Source organism: Calypte anna, chromosome 2 (genome assembly GCF_003957555.1).
Source record: "Calypte anna isolate BGI_N300 chromosome 2, bCalAnn1_v1.p, whole genome shotgun sequence".
In the NCBI taxonomy this organism is placed as follows: Eukaryota; Metazoa; Chordata; class Aves; order Apodiformes; family Trochilidae; genus Calypte; species Calypte anna.
The window spans coordinates 63,611,099-63,627,414 of NC_044245.1; the positions used below are offsets into that span (position 1 = coordinate 63,611,099).

At 42.0% G+C, this 16,316-nt stretch overlaps 1 protein-coding gene across 2 annotated transcripts in view; it reads right to left on the reverse strand.

Annotated features, from left to right (window-relative positions):
- Nucleotides 1-10,473: 10,473 nt before the first annotated feature.
- PHACTR1 (phosphatase and actin regulator 1) overlaps nt 10,474-16,316 on the reverse strand; it is a 129,295-nt gene continuing 123,452 nt past the window's right edge. For both annotated transcript variants that reach the window (XM_030446555.1, XM_008497130.2), the window contains 2 exons: nt 12,842-12,918; nt 10,474-10,639 (listed from right to left, as the gene is read on the reverse strand). In XM_030446555.1, the coding sequence (XP_030302415.1) occupies nt 10,624-10,639; nt 12,842-12,918 (93 nt within the window). In that variant the 3' untranslated portion in view covers nt 10,474-10,623. The remainder of the gene's footprint in view (nt 10,640-12,841; nt 12,919-16,316) is intronic.

The window sequence follows — 16,316 nt, forward strand, 5'->3', positions numbered from 1 at the left end:
AATTTTTATATATTATATATAAATATATATTTTTATACATTATAAATATGTATATATAATATTTATATAAATATTAATACTGGAAATTTTCAGGTAAATGGTCTAGAAGAGGCATCACAAATTTGAAGTAGAGGACATCACAATGAGGAGGGGTGATATGCTTTTCTGAAATGTCTTAAAATACTTTATATGTCAGCCAGCTCTTTATGGCTGTATTTCCTTCCTTGATGTTCATGGAAGGTGCTCTAGAGAGGTGGATCTGTCCAGTCCTAAAATGTGACTTTGGCCAATAATAAACAATGACTCTGAGTGCTTGACTCGAAGTTGTAGTAATTTGATTCTTATTTGGTTTACATTTCAGAATAAATTTAGCCTAGAAATGTAATTCATAGTGTAAATAGAAGTAGAGTAACTAGCCCAAGATAGAGGTTTGCAGGAGAACTAATATTTTTCATAGAGAAGGGTAAAATTGTATTTCTCCATCTTGCATAGACAAGAGAATTGTACATAAAAACGTGTTGCTTGAATTGATGCTTTTACTAAGCTAAATGCCAGTATGTTTCTTGTGCTTGAAAGAGTGTGTTTAGCTTGCACTTACTGCAGTGCAGACTTGAAATGCTTAGAAACTTGTTTTGTTTTAAATTAGGTCAGGTTTACCTTCTGACACATTATCTGGGAAAGCTTGGGAATTAGTTTTGGTTACACCTAAAAACCTGGGTAGGTATGTGGTCTGTGCTAGATTCTGAGCTGCTGCTGTCAGTGTTCCTGAAATGCCTGAGTTTACCCAGTTTAAAAAAAAAAGCATGTTTGTGTCTGCTTTGAAAGCCACTCCTGTGTCTCCATGGTCATATAATCGTTTAGTTCCCTTCAGATAGGGTGATGTGAGTAGGAAAGAGCACATATATATTCTGTGAGTAGCAGCACTGCATTCTGGAACAGTGCACAAGTTTTTCAAGTAGTGGCCACACATCCCATCTGAGAGATTGCCCAGTTGAATGTTTTTCCTTCAGGCTACAGAGGGTATTGACAGAACCCAGAGTTATATATGCATTATTCAGGCCTTTACACTGCAAATTCCTTGCCTGTTAAAAAACCAAGCACTTGGTGTTTAGCAGCTTCAGTCCAAAAAGGGAATCAATAACTCATGTTCTGTGAAGAGAGATTTGCTGAATAAGGATTAGAAGTGCCAGTTAGTGTTATTGCATCCAGACTTGCCAGGGAGTGTTTCTCCAATCAATATTTGACTGAAGGCTCAAAGTTCTTTCTTTTTTTTTTTTTTTTTTTTTAGTTTTAATTTAAAAAAAGCCTTTCACCATCAGTAGGCAAGCCCTTTAGCTGCAGAGATGAGAGACAGAGATTTACTTTTGTGAAGGATCACAGAAGGGTTGATGTTATCAGGAACTTTTTGAGGTCAACTTATGAAGCAGAGCCACTTGGAGCCAGTTGCCCAGGCCCATCTTCAGATGGCTTTTGAAGGTTTCCTAGGAGTGAGACTGCACTGCTTCTCTAGGTGGCCTGTCCAGTGCTCCATTACCCTCACAATAAAAACCTTTATGTTTCCACATGAGCAATGGTAATTTTGCTTAAACATTTCAGCTTATGTAAGGTGGATCTTTAAATGCTGTTTCACCTCAGTGTCAGCTGAGGTTCGTGTGCAGCTTTTTCACCTTCCTCTTAGAAGAAAGAACAAGAGTGCTCCTTTAAATGGAGTGCATTATTTATTCTGGGATGTGCTGAAGGAGGGGAGCTCTCCAGAGAGTAGATAATGGTTTAGCTCCATGCTTCTTTCACTGACATATGTGTGTATCTTAATAGATCCGTTTCCAAGCTTTCACTGTGGCTTTATGAGAGATTCAGTTTACACAGAAAACTGAGTTCCCAAAAGGCTGGAAGTATGGACCTGGGTAACTTATGCTTGGTTAAGTTTTGGTGATGTCTGCTCAGTTGAGCGCAGTGCTTTAGCTCAGAGATGTAATTCCCAAGAGAGCAGGAGGGCAGCTTTGTGAGCTGTTGCTGTCCCCAGCATCTGATGATCTGAGGAAAGATACCTTTGAAGTCCCAATCCAGAGCAGAGGCCACCATTTTGGAAGCCTTGCCCTATACCTCCAGCAGCTGTAATCAGCCTGGAGTTTGGCATATGTGGCCAACAGTTGCTTTTTGACCTCTTAAAGTAAAACACTGCAGTAGTTGTGTCCAGCTGGGCACTTTAGTGGGGCAGTCCAAATTTGTTCATCTACTATGGACTACTAGTTCCTTACACAGATTGTTTTGAACCTGTACATGGTTGAGCCTCCTACTGAAATCTCTGGTTAATTAATGTGGGGTTGGGATTACCTTTCTTATTTGTGTTTTGTTAGCTCTGTGGGGTTGGGATTACCTTTCTTATTTGTGTTCTGTTAGCTTTATGCCATTCAAAGGAGTGTCTTAACAAGTCATCTGATGGTCATTTTTACTGAGAAGTTTGAAAATGACACTACATTATTTCTCCTTGACTATCAGAGTACGTAACTGCTTGCTGCATGTTTGTTTCTTCAGACAGAACTAGCTGCTAGGAGTATTTTTTAGGCTTTGGGTTTTTTCTTCTTTTTTTTCCCCTGGAGACAATGCTGAAACATTCACTTTTGATAGTAAAAGCCTCCACTTGCCAAATATGTTCATGGGCTTTGCAAACAAGAAAAATAAGCTTAATTTGGTCCAGTTCTCCCCTCAGGCAGTAATTTATCTTCAGAGAAGTTCAGAGCAGTGCCACATGTCCGTGCTCTCCCATGTTGTGTGCACCAGTTCTTTTCTAGCTGATGTCCAAATGTGATGGAAACTCCAGATAAGAAAAGTAATGGCAGATGGCAGAAGATGATGCTTGGAAAATGGTAAGGAATTTGAACTCTAGAAAAAAAACATGAGAGTAAGGAAGAAAAAGCAGGATAGTGTGGAGTGAAACTCAGCTGAAATACAGTATCTCAGAGACAATCCAGAGCAAGTTGAAGATGATGTCTTTCTGAACACCAAAGCTCCTAACCACTCAGCACAAATGTACAGAACAGCCCAGGCTTGTTCACTCTTTCACTCAGGGAAGAATTTCACACTCTTGTTTCAGACTTTGTTGTCTGGAAGCCTTGTTCCAAGGAGTGAGAATGTGGAATGGGTTGAGGAAGATGATGACAGAGCAGTCTCACCCCATCCCTGCACTGAGGGCACTGACTTGTAGCCAGGTACTGCCAAGCAGCAGAGCAACTTTGTGCAACCATGGCTGGATGTCTGCATGCCCCTGTGCCTGCATGCACACTGCTCTGTGGGTGCTGGCAGGCTCATGTTTGGCAGCGTGGGGCTTCCAGTGCCTTTGCAGGATTTGCTCAGTTGCCTCAGCATGTTTCCCTGTGCCTTCTGTCCCTGTGCCCCCCACCACCCAAAAAAATAATGTTGATGTGCACTGGCTGTTATTTTGGACTGCAGATCAGCTCCCAGGCATGTGTGCATGATGTAAAATAAATCCATATGTATGGATTTAGTTTTTTGCATTCTAATCTGGTTGCTAAACAGCTAAGCCTATCTCCTACCTCTCAGAGTTAATGTATCCATGTATGCAAAATTTAGACACTCAGCAAATAGATATTACAATACTACTCTGCCCTTGTAAGGTCACATTTGGAGTACTGTGTTCAGTTCTGGGCTTCCCAGCACAGGAAAGACAAGGAACTAGAGAGAGTCTAGTTGAGGGCTGTGAAGATGATTAGGGGACTGGAGCATGTGAGAAAAAGCTGAGAGATCTGTGTCTTTTTAGCTTGGAGAAAACTTAGGGTGATTCTTATCAGTGCTTATAAATACCTAAAAGGCAGGTGGCAAGAGGATGGGGCCACTCTTCAGTGATGTGTCAAGATAAGGGGCAAAGGGTACAAATTGTAAGTTCCATCTGAACATGAGGAAAAATTTATTGTGTGGGTTGACAGAGAGTACTTGAACAGGCTATCCAAAGAGGTTGTGGAGTCTCTGTCTCTGGGGACCTCTAAGTAAACCTGCTTGAGCTGAGGGTGGACTATATGATCTCCAGAGTTCCTTTCCAACCCTGACATTCTTTGGTTTGACTCTGAGTGCTGTATTTTATATCCCATTATTATCAGGGAACATGGGAAGAGAGCGACTGCAGGGTGCACTGGGTTGTGAGTTGTTTCTGTGGGCCTACTCTGTTCGGTTCTGTACTCAGTTTTTTCTGAAGTGGTTTGAAGCAGCTGGTAAAGATAGCATCAATTGCTGAGCTGGTTGCCAGAGGCTCCCTGTTTAATGGAGAATTGATTTTTTTTTATTTATTTTTTTTTTAACCTCCTCTTTGTTTCCTGCCTAAAGACAACATCAGATTGCAATTTGATTGTTAGTAATTACAAGGACTTCAGTGAAGACACACCTCACCAACATCTTTCTTTTTAAAGGGGAGAAAGTACCCATATATAACCAAAACACTATAATGCCACTAGGGAAGCTGTAGCTTGTTGTGGGTGAGAGGGATCATCAGCCAAAAACTAGGATGGGGGTTTTTACTACATTTATTTATCCAAACCTCACTGGATAGCTACAAACTGTGGCTACCAGAATGGAAATCTATACAAACACACACCAGTAAGAATTGTCAGGAGGTCAGTGAAAATTTACCCAAATGAAAACTAAACAAAAAAGCCTGCCACTGGAGTTTCGGTCATGGTGTGTCTCAGGATCAGCAATGCAAAGGAGCAGAATTTGGTCAGTTAAAGTATATGGATCTTTCTTTTTTGTGTAATTGAAGTCTCTTGTTGGCATCAGGGGAGGGGAGCAGTTCCCACCTGCCAGTCACAATGGGAGTGCTGGGTGCAAGTGGTTTCTTTGGGGTCAGACTTTTTGCACCAATGTGAAAACTGATCAGCTGAAGCAGAGCTGATACCATCCATGCCTTTCGCAGAAGGTACACACTTACTCTTGTGAAGAAGGTTTTGGGGTTTTTTTTGGTCCCTTTTTTCCCCTACACAGAAGCTGCTGTTTGTTGCAACCTGAAATTCTGTGCAACCACTGTAACTTCTCAAGGTAAAAAAAAAGGAATGATAATAATAAAAAAAAGATGTAAAGGTGCTATGAAAGGTGCTTTCCTGGATGTGCAGGAAAGTCTCATTTGCTGAACAGGAGCAGCACTTGCTGGTACTATGCAGGGGCAGCTTAACTACATGGTGTTGCATCCTGGACAGAGATTTGTCAGGAGGGAAAAGAACTGGGCACTGCAACATACTGACTTGGGCAGGAGGTGGTTTGTGTGTGTGTGTGTGTGTGTGTGTGTGTGTGTGTGGTGTCAGACTTGTTCTTTATTAGCTTGGTGCTGGGTACAACTCCAGCAGTTGAGGTGCCAATCATCTGTTGCTACCTTCACTGGACCAGCTGACAGAGCAGAGTGGCTCAGCTGGTACCACAACCCATCCATCTGCTCTGGGAAGGGCATGGGCACTCTGTCACTGCAGCTGCACTGAGTTGGGCGGGCAGCAGGAGGGATGGTATCCTCAACTGCATCCATTTGCTACACTGTCAGTCACTGGGACAGAGGGGGATAAAACACACAGGCACAGGGAACACTTTTTTTTTAAATGAATTTTTTTAAGAAACTGCATACATCAGAGACAAACAATAATTTAAGTACCATGCAGTTTCAGTATGTACAAAACCTAGGACATAGATATCCAGTTTAATTTTTTTTCTAGTTATTTACATCATTTTCATACAGCCATAATCTGTTAAATTACAATACTGGAAGAGCACATGATTGACAGCCACCACACTCACTCCTATACAAAGACAAACTATATACATACACTTGGATATCAACTGGAAAATGCAACTGGTGCAGGAGTAACTGGGACACATGGGAACACAGGTAATGTGCCCGTCACTTCCTCTTTCTTTACAGAAGTTGTTCCAATCTTGAGCAGACTGAACACCTGGGAAAAATCATTTGTCCCTTTTTTTTTTTCTCCTGATTTTTTTTTTATTAGCCTAGTCAACTCCAATGGCTTTTTATACAAAATGATTTTATTTGCAGGCACGTTAAGGAGCCCCCATTCACATGTAACTATGGGTTAATGTCTCACCCTTTATTTTATAAGTGCAAGCTTTCACCACTTTTTCACACTAGCTTTCACTAGGCTTGTTGGAAGTGCTCTCACTGTTGGTTTACAGTGTTTCCTCTGTACAGATGACACTGGAGAAATAAAGGGTGAGTTTGGTGACTAGTTGCAGTGATGACAAAGTGCTGTAGATACAATATTATTAGGCTGAAATATATTTGTGTAATGAACTCACTACCTTGTTTCAGTTAACATAAATAGTAAAAAGTCTATGACTTTCTTTTTCCCCTTCTCTTCTGATAATGTCTCGCATGTGAACTTAAAGAGTGTCTAGGAAATTTTCTAGACACAAAACCTGGCCTGAGCCCTGCCCCAGGGAGCCTTCAGCCTGAAACTTCTCCAGTTCATAAGTACCCAGCCAGTGGGGTGCAGGGTGGGAGAAGGCCACAGGGCTTCCCCTTGAGTCAGAAATACATTGCCAGGACCCTATAGCCTGCTGCTGGTGAGGCTCGGGGGGGGTGATACTACCCTCGTGTTTCCTCACCATCATATTTTTTTTTTCTTTTTTTCAAACAATCAAAACTTCTGTCTAGACACTTGGGAGCTGCTTTTCTCATCCCACCTGACCAGTCCCCACTGTCCCCCACTTTCCCCCAGGTTTCCACTTCATCTTTCCATAGGCTGTAGGACAGCTGTCACAGTACTTGCACGTTTTCAGTATGAATACATTATCAGGATTCAGTATGTTACAGCCAAAATGATTTTCTTCCTTGACCCTAGAATATTATCTCTATTATCAGCTCTGGAGATGGAGGATTGGAATATCCATCTTTTGTTCTGGTTGATTTTTTCTATTCTTTAGACCTGATTACCTTCTTTATTACTACTATTAATTTCTTTATTACTATTAACTACTCAAAATCTGAATGAGGACTGCCATGAACTGTGATGTTAACAGAGCCTTAGCAGGAGTGCCATCACCTTTATGTCCTACACATAATCCAGGCTGAAGGGGAGCAAATCAGGACTGTTCGGGTTGTTTCGTTGTTTTTTATTTTCACCCTTAATAGAATCACAACTACTTTGCCATTTAGAGATGGCTTTCACAGATGAGAAGACAAGTGCTCAAAACCCCCCAGATTTAAAAAAAAAAAAAAAGAACTAGCTGTTCCTCAGGCTGCTTGCAGCTTCCCATGGATGCCTGCAGTGGGTGTGCCAACTGAGGATGGGCATTGTTCTGGCACTGACAGGTTGTTGAAGAATGCCTTGCCATGAATTTGCAAAATACCCACAGCCAATGAAGCTAAAAGCCAGATGAAATGCCAGTTCTACAATGCTTACCACAATGCCAAACAATTTATATGGCTTCTTTCTCCTCACCCTTCCCCTTTTCAGTAATAAGCTCTACTTTTAATTGGGGAGAAATATGGCAGTTCTTCCACTGTGTCCTGGTGTCTGCTTAGCCAGAGTTAATAAAATTAAAATTAAAAAAGAAAAAAAAATTTAAAAAAGCAGTTTTGCTGTGCATGTAGTTGCCCTGCAGACAGCATGAATCCTGAGGCAGGCAGAGGGGTAAGTGGTCAGCAGGGACCTGCCCTGAGCCCATCCAGATGAAGGCAGGGTGCTGGGGAACATGTGGCTGTCACCCAAGGCTGGGCTGCTACAGCTCTCAGCCAGTGCCCAAGGGTTTATTCAGGCTGCCAGACTGGCAGGTGTGGGCACTGCTGGGGTCTGTGCCCACAGGGGACAGTGGCAGTACCCAGTCTGCCCATTCCCCTGGGGACTCCAGCACTGACAAGAGGCTGACAGCACCAGTTTGCTACTTCCAGCTCTTTCCTCTTCATTTTAAACATAAAATGAAAAAAAATAAAATAATAATCTCACTTTTTCCTTCCAGCAGCCCACCGAGACTTGAGATTTCTGTTGCTGCTGCTCTTTAAATGGACTCTCTTCCTTTCTTTCCTTTTCCAACAGAACCTCTGAGCTAATGATGCCAAGGCAGGTACTGGGATCCATCCTGGGACCGTGAGGTTTTGTTGCTCTCCAAAGCAGCTGCAGAGCCCTTTCCTTATACAGTGTGTGTGCAGTCAAAAGCATAGAGTTTTGTTTTCCCTTTTTAAAGCTGTGATGCAGTCCTTTTACACATATGTGAATGAATTTAACAACACAAACCCCAAATCTTATTGAAAATAACCCCAAAGGGGTGTATGCCTGGCTAGTATGTTAGTGCTCTGTCTTTGCTGTGCTGAGCTGATAACATTGCACATCAAAGGCTTTCACCACTGATGAACTTGCAGCTAAAGCAACTGTGAGCTGGTGATACAGGGAGCATCATAATGTGTGTTTCTTCTGAAATAACTCCTGAGTTCTGGTGAGCACATCACATCAGAGGCACGATGCCTCAAAAATGAGGCACCCGAAACCAGCTTGGATTTTTTACTTTCCTTTGTAGCATCTTCCATCCTGCAACAACAGCTGGTTTTTATTTAATAGTTAATAAGCCATAGCAGTGCGAGGATGGCCATAGAAGAGAATGAAACGTGAAATGCTTCTGCTTGCCTCTGATGGAAAGCAAATTTGTGAGGTATTGAGTACCATCACTGAGCATAAATGTTAGTGTTAGCCTCGCTGCTGGTGTTTGTTGGGCAGGCTGGATGCCCAAGAAACTCCTCGGGCTACTCAGTCCTTCTGCTTTACTCCTGCTACCAGAGGAATGAGATGGAGGCCTGAGAAGAGGCAGGAGTGTTGGCACGGTGCAGCACTGGCCATCAGATGCTTGTGAGAGGCTTCTTGGCCCCTGATGAGGAGAGAGCAAAGTTAGCATGGCATCAGGGGAATGTAGAGGGGGAGCAAGCACAGAGGAGTGGATAGGTACATGGAAGACAGGGAGAAGAAAAAGTAGTAACAGAAATAACAGTATAGTAAAAAAACTTTGGCCTCTGTTCAAACTGTCAAAGCAAAATATTATAGAAGAAAAAAAAGGTGTCCTGAAGTAATAATCTGGAACTTCTTACAGTAATGTTGCTACAGTGCTTTGGGCCACTGGTCCAAAAAAATGGCATAATAATTTCTTGTTAGAGCTGGAAAGGAATCCTAGACAATGTTTGCCTCAGCTTGCTGGCATTACACTAGTTAAGGACTTGATTTTGGAAGGTGCTGGCCTAGGTTCAGAAAGCACTTTAATGCATGCAGCTTCAATGAAGCTTGTCAGACATGTTCTTGACTTAGAGTGAGGCTGTTTGCATGCTTACTTAGTGTTAAGCACATACTTAAGTTGGCAGCTAAACCAGGCCCAGAGTGACCAGCTCTCTGAGCTCTACTTGGTCAGTTTTGTGTGTTAAACCACTATAATAAAAATAAATAAAAACCAAAACAGAACACCTCTGAATTCTCCTGTCTTTATGCCTCAGCTCTGGTACCATGACAAGTCCCACCATCCATACCAATGCACCAGACTCCTCCTGTTAGGCCATGTCACACAATCTGTCATGTTTTCCACAGGATGATTTTAGGATCAATTCTTCAAACACCTGATACAGAGAGGAGAGATGTCCCTCACCAAACCCCCAACCAAACCAAGTTCCTCCTGTCATGTCCCTCTGCAGAGCCAGTGGGAATCTCGGCCTTTCTCCTTGCTGGGAACGTGTCAGCCCTCACACAATCACCAGGCTTGGGTGTCAAAACAAACTACAAGCTGAGCGAATGCCATGCAGTGACCATGAAGAGATGGGTTTTGCTTGCTTGTCCTCAGCATTCTTGTCGCTTTTATTGCTGATGGGTTCACAACTGGATTTAGAAAGTTCTGCTTGCCAGAGATGAAAATAAAGCAGTTGGTAGAACTGAACCAGCCCTCAGCGGGGTGTCCTGTTCTCCACAGGTGATGCCTTTTTTCTGCTTGGGAGCCGAACAATGCAAAAGCTTCTCCAGGGAAAGAAATGCCTTCCTAGTCAGATGATATTCACAGGTGAGCTGGCCCGTAGAGGAGTTTTCCTCCTGTACTGTCCTCATAAGGTGCTCGCAGCCTGAAAGTAGTGTTTGGTATAAGTGCTTTAGTGCCACAGGTGCCACTCTTCTGGAGACTGCACCCAGGCCGTAAATTCCCTGAACACCATCTTGGGGCTCTCTAGAATTGATGACAGAGGCTTGTCAGGATGAAGGGTGCCTGAAGATGAAATGGATGCACCACCAGCTGGGCTTGAACATGTATGGCAAATCCACATGCTGGGAAAGTCTTATTACATAGATGCCAAGTCTTGGCACAATTCCCACCAGGGGTATTTTCGGTTACTGAAGCTTGAACCAGCAGGTTTGATGATGATGCAATACCCATCACATGTAAATACAATTTTCCTTTTTTCATATTTATTTTTCTACTCTTTTTTTTTTCCTTTTTTTTTTTTTGTTTTGTTTTGTTTTGTTTTGTTGTTTTTTTTTTTAGAAAAAGGAAGTTCAGAAGATTTACATTGTACGTAACAGGGAAGTGAATAATACCAGCACTTATGGTTCCTTTTAGTTATGTTTTGAAGATGGAATAGTAGTCAGAATTGAACTGCTACGGTCTATGAAACCTAAAACCCGAGGGAAAAAAAAAGAAATTAGTAAGATAATATCCTCTAATGCACATTATACATTAAACAAATGGAGGCTAATTGCTACAGTGCCACAATTAGGCAGCTCGATTCCTGTAGCACCAACATCAGCCACACTATGAACCCAAATCAGACATTAACACTTTCTTGGTCATTGCCAGTTTCACAGTTCACAGACATAAGCAGTTTGCACCAAAATTTACCAAAAACACTTTGGGTCCATCCTGTGTGATCCCTGAGTAAGTTATTTCACATCAGCCAATCCTCTTTCAGAGCACCCCATACCTAATTCCACAAAAATTGTCTGGTTTAGACAAACCTTACACACTTTAGCCACATGCAGTTCAAGTATGAGATATTCATTAATATCAGAAGCTAAACAGACAAGTAGAGTTAAAGTGGCCACCTTTCTGCACCCTGTATCAGGAGGCTTGGGTTTGTAAGCTCTGCAAGTGTATTTTTAAAAAAACTTTGATTTTTTTTTCACTCTATCATGAGTTAATGTGTCCCACTAGTAAAGCAACACTCACATTCTTTGCTAAGCTCATGCCACTGCTTAATGACATGAATAGCTCATTACCTTGCTAATGATTTTATAATGGTGATTTATCTAAGTTTGTTTAAGGGAATTACTCTTTTGTTTAAGCATGTTTCCTTCAAGCACATATTTCCTGAAGCCACTTGTGTAACCAGTAAGTCCTGCTGAGCTTCAGGAAAACCCTTACCCCAATTTCTTTTGTATTAGCTATCCCTTATATAGCTGAGTATGTCTGGTACAGACTTGGTGAGTCAAAGCCACTTGGTGGCTTTCAGACACAAGCTGAGTCACCTCAGAGGGTCATTGCTCACCCCAGCACTGGAAGAGAAGCAGAATACTGCCCAGAAATCTGTGAAATCTGGTGAGACTTTTGGAAAACTAAAGCAGTCTCTTACATCTGTGGTATGCTAAAGGCCTTATGGAAATAAATGGAACCCTCAGTGGAGCTCAACTTGTAGCAACACCCCCTTTAAAACAGCCTCATTCTTTCTGAATTTGTCACTGCCATCCTGGAGGAGTGAACCAAATGTCTCTCAGAGACTCACTCACTGAGGTCAATAGGTCTAGGCCAACTTAAAACCCTAAAGCTGCTTCCAGCCCAAAGCAGCTGGATTGTCTCCAGCAGCACTCAGCTATTAGAAAGCCTGGTGCAGCCATCCTAGCATGTGCTAGAGAGTAGAAGTGAGATCATTTCTGCAAGGGAACAGATGCATAATGCATGTGGTGACTTTTAATATAATTATTAATTTATACACATAAAAATCCCCTCATACAAAATTAATTTTGCCTTACGCTTTTCCTGTATTTTCTTAACAGTATGAACTGCATTTCTTATGTGCACCTAGCTGGTGAATGTGTTCATACCAGGGCAGCTCCTGTTTTGCACCAGATGTCACTGTCACTTGTCTTCAACACCTAATCCTTGTCTCTTAACATCTAACAACGAGTAGGGGGTTAATGCTGATTTGTCAAGGCCTGGCTTCAGCTGAAACACCAGGAGTCCAGCTCCTCTTAGCATCAAAGCCAGAGCAGACTCAGCAGAGGCTGTGTGAGGGATGTGCCCTGACCTTCCAGCGAGCCTCAGCCCTAGCTGGTGGAAGGTGAGGGCTGTTAGTTTGGGGTCATGGATAATTCATTCAGCCTCAACCTTTTCAACTAAGAAAAGCCTGAAAGCTTAAAAAATGAGTGCCTCTTGTAATGCTGATCTTGCTGTTTCCCCACTGCATCACCTGTTGGTGGGATGTGAAGTACAGGACTGAGAGATTTGTGTGTATGCTGTGGAACTGTGCTCAGGGGGCCTTGTGTGTGCACTCATCCACACCTTGCTACGTGCTGGCTCTACAAGAGCTCCCTCCTTCAGTCACCAACACTATTTACTTTTGATACAAGAAGAACAGATATGCAGCTCAAGGATGATGATTTAAAAAATAAAATGAAAAGAGGCTACATTTTATTAAACAGATGGCGTGTGCCTGCACACAGCCATGTAACGAGGCAAAATGACTTTGTCTGCATGAGTTTCTCCTACAGCTTGTAATTCTGGTTTAGACCTCATGGTGTGTTCAATGGGTGTTGGAGAAAGAGATTTTTTTCTGAAAACAACAGTATTTATTGATAATCATAAAAAATTAATCTCATCTTACCTTGTTAGATGCCTACTTAATTCATGAACTTCCATTTCAGAGCTTTTAAATTCGTTAAGCTCTTTTCGAATGGCTGCCTGCAAAGGAAAAATAAACTCACAAATGTATAAATGAGGGAGATCAAAATAAGTTCACTTTGTTTTCAAAACAGTATATTACAAGTGAAGCAGATAGTATCAGAGAAAGAAAGAAAAAGACAAGACTTTTAAAAAGGGAAAAGGAGCAGAACATGTTCTAAATCATAAAGGAAAGATATAAATGCTGCAATGGAATGGCTCAATTTAAAAACATATCATAGACAACAACATAGATACAGAACACAATTCTGGCTTTTTAATGTAAACGCTTTCATGTACAAAATCCAAATAAGCTTTAGAAAAAAAAAAAAAAAAGGTGCCAGAGTTTCTCAAACACTGTGACCTTTTTCAGAGCTGGACTGTGAGTAAATTTTGCCTCAGTCTCACCAGACTTGTATTTGAGATGTCTCCTGCCTTTATGGAGTCCTGAATTTCCTTGGATGAAGTTACCTAAAGGAGCTGAGCTTACAATGAAGGAGAAGGGCTCTCTGTCCTCCTCACTGCCTTAGATTGTTCCCCTCTGCCCTCCTCCCTTCTGACCCAGCTGTGCCATTGACTGATCTGATTCCACACATTAATCCAGCAGAAAACTAACCCCAGGTGGTTGTAGTCAGCACCTACAGAGGACACAGTTATCTAGAGCATCTGCAGTTGTCCAGGAGGGAAAAGAAAACCAGGGATGACTGGCAAGAGGAGAAATGTTGAAGAATAAAGGAGTGACTTGGAGGGACTCAGTGCTGTGGTGGAGAGGGCACTCAGCAGAACTGGTTCAAGTGCCAAATACCCACGTCAAGACTTGTGCAGTCCTGTGATAGTTGCAGCTCACAACTGAGTGTTAGGAGAGGACAAACAATGCTCCCAGAGGTCCAAGGTGTGTGCCCCTCCATTTCTGTGTGATCCTGAAATCATCACCACCAGCTGCAAGTGGCTGCTCCAGCTGATGGTATTTGTGTCTGCTGGGCATTTTTCTTGATGAAGGAAATCTAAACTAGCACCAACAGCATGAGCCCAAACCAGGGCTTTTGCAACAGTCAGTGATGCAGTCACCAACTACCTTTGCCTTGATGAGCCCTAAGTGATACACTGTCTGAGAGGGATCTACAGAAAAGTCCCCTTGTACTATTTCTGCACAGCTCTGTTTTTTTAATTTGCCTTAAAAATGTCTGTAAGGCTCTGCCTCCATCTACAGGGACAGAGCAATAGCTATGCAGCAGCTCAGGGCCTGCCTTCAGCAGATCACTTGGTTGCTTAAGTGACTCTGAAGGAGGACACATGGGCTGAAATCTATTCGCCCCTGCATCCCTCATGTGTTAGAGAGATTGAGAAATGTTCTTTTTATTCCTCTAACAGTCAGACCTCGTGAAGATGAAGTCAGACTGAAGGCAGTTCCCTACATCCAGCAAAAGAGAGCAAGAACTACTGACAACAGGAAAAGCCCATTACCAAAATGTATTTTTGCAATAAATCCAGCCAGTGCTGACCCAGGAAGATGCAGAAATCAGAATATTGCCCACATGACCCAACCCCCAAAATGAATGTATGTGCTTCCTTATGCCATAAGGGGCATTAATGTTAGAATGACAAACAATTCTTCTGCTTTGCTGAGAAAAGGTCCATTTGGAGCGTTTAAGCCCTTTGCTCTGTGTATGGACTTAGCACATGCGTTGATAAAAAGTAGCCTCAAAGTAGAATCACAAATTCATAGAATCATAGAATGGTTTGGGTTGGAAGGGACCTTAAGGATCACCCAGTTCCAACCCCCCCGCATGGGCAGGGACACCTCCCACTAGATCAGGTTGCTCAAGGCCCCCTCAAACCTGGCCTTGAACACTTCCAGGGAGGGAAGTACTTTGCCTTAATACTGAAGTCTCTAGCAGGCTACATTTAATAGCTGTATTTAATACTTGTTTTCACTGGATGCAGCAGGACCTCTCTGGACACCAAATATTCTCCTTTCCCAGCTGAAGTTTCTTCATGTTTTCCATCCTATACAGGGATTTCTCAAAGGCTGCAGAACCAGATGGAGTTCCCTTCCTCATCTACCAACTGGGAGGATATAATTAAGCCAGCTCAATACGAGAACTGTGCATGTCCTTTGGTTACATTCTACAAGTGGAATGGGCTGCCCTTTGCGGATAAATGCCAGGGCACCATAAATGAGTGGCATGGTCAGGAATCCTGCTCCTGTCTAAACACTGGACATCATGGTCTCCATCTTGGCATCAGTCCCACAGCAAAGAAATAGTCAGGTACCTGGTAGTTCTTAAAATGACATGGGCATCATAGAGTGACTAGAGCATGGGAGTCATTAATTAGCCTTGTAGCCCTCTTTCCTTATAGTGGCCATAAACTGTTTAAGTTTTCTTCCTAAGGCACCATTAAGACCCTCAGGATATGGCTGGTAAAATTTGCCAGCAATTTAACTCCTCTGCCACCAGTGCTTTCACCAGACACACCACGTAGTGAAGGCCCCACTGGTTGTCAGAGGACAGCACAGTCAATACCAAATAAGCAGCATTTCTTCATCTGCAGGTCTCATGCAGGTTGCTGCTGATGTCTTGAAAGCACTATCATCACATAAATTAATAGAGTATTATGGTTTTCTCATACTTCATAGTCTTCCTTTAGCCTTTTTCTTTGCCTTGTCATATAAAAATCTCAGTAAACCCACTGCATGCCAGATGGTTTTGCTCCGTATCTGTGTAGTCCTTGTCAAAATAGGGTTTGGTTCCATGACTTTCCAGTTAAAAGTGCATGCTGCTGGGTAAAAGGCACTCATAAACACAACTGCAGCTTATACAATGTCTTTTGGAGATTCTTTGGGATCTGCTCTTCAGTTTAATACAGTAGTTATTTTTGCTACAGTGTATTGCAAACGGATGAATGATAAGTGAATTCATAAATTCCTTTGTAGTCAACTGGAAAAAGCAGTCAGTTATGTTAGAGAGAAAAAAAAGAAAGTGTTCACATATTTTTTTCTAATTTCTTCTTTTTCCATTTCCCTTACATTTTGGTAACTTTTTCTTTCAGTAGGAGTTTAAAATTTCTCTGATTTAACTAGGGAGAGATATCTTCTGTATCTATTTTTCAGTTTCAACACTTCAAGACTATTCCTCTAGGACTTATAAATTTTCTAAAATCTAATCTTATTTTGCTAGTTTTAAGCCACATGCACAAGAAAAGTGTGCTTAAGACATACATTTTATAGTGTAAATCTTGGAGTCTCAATAGCTTCCAATAATCTTGGAACTTGTGTGAGATCTCTAGGTATCAGTATCAGTGGTGTCTGTGAACTACTCAGTGTATTTCATTTCTTTATTTCAAAACATCTAAATACAGTATCTATTCTTTCCTTCCCCCCTGCAAATACTCAGCAGAACTTATTTTACATACTTTTT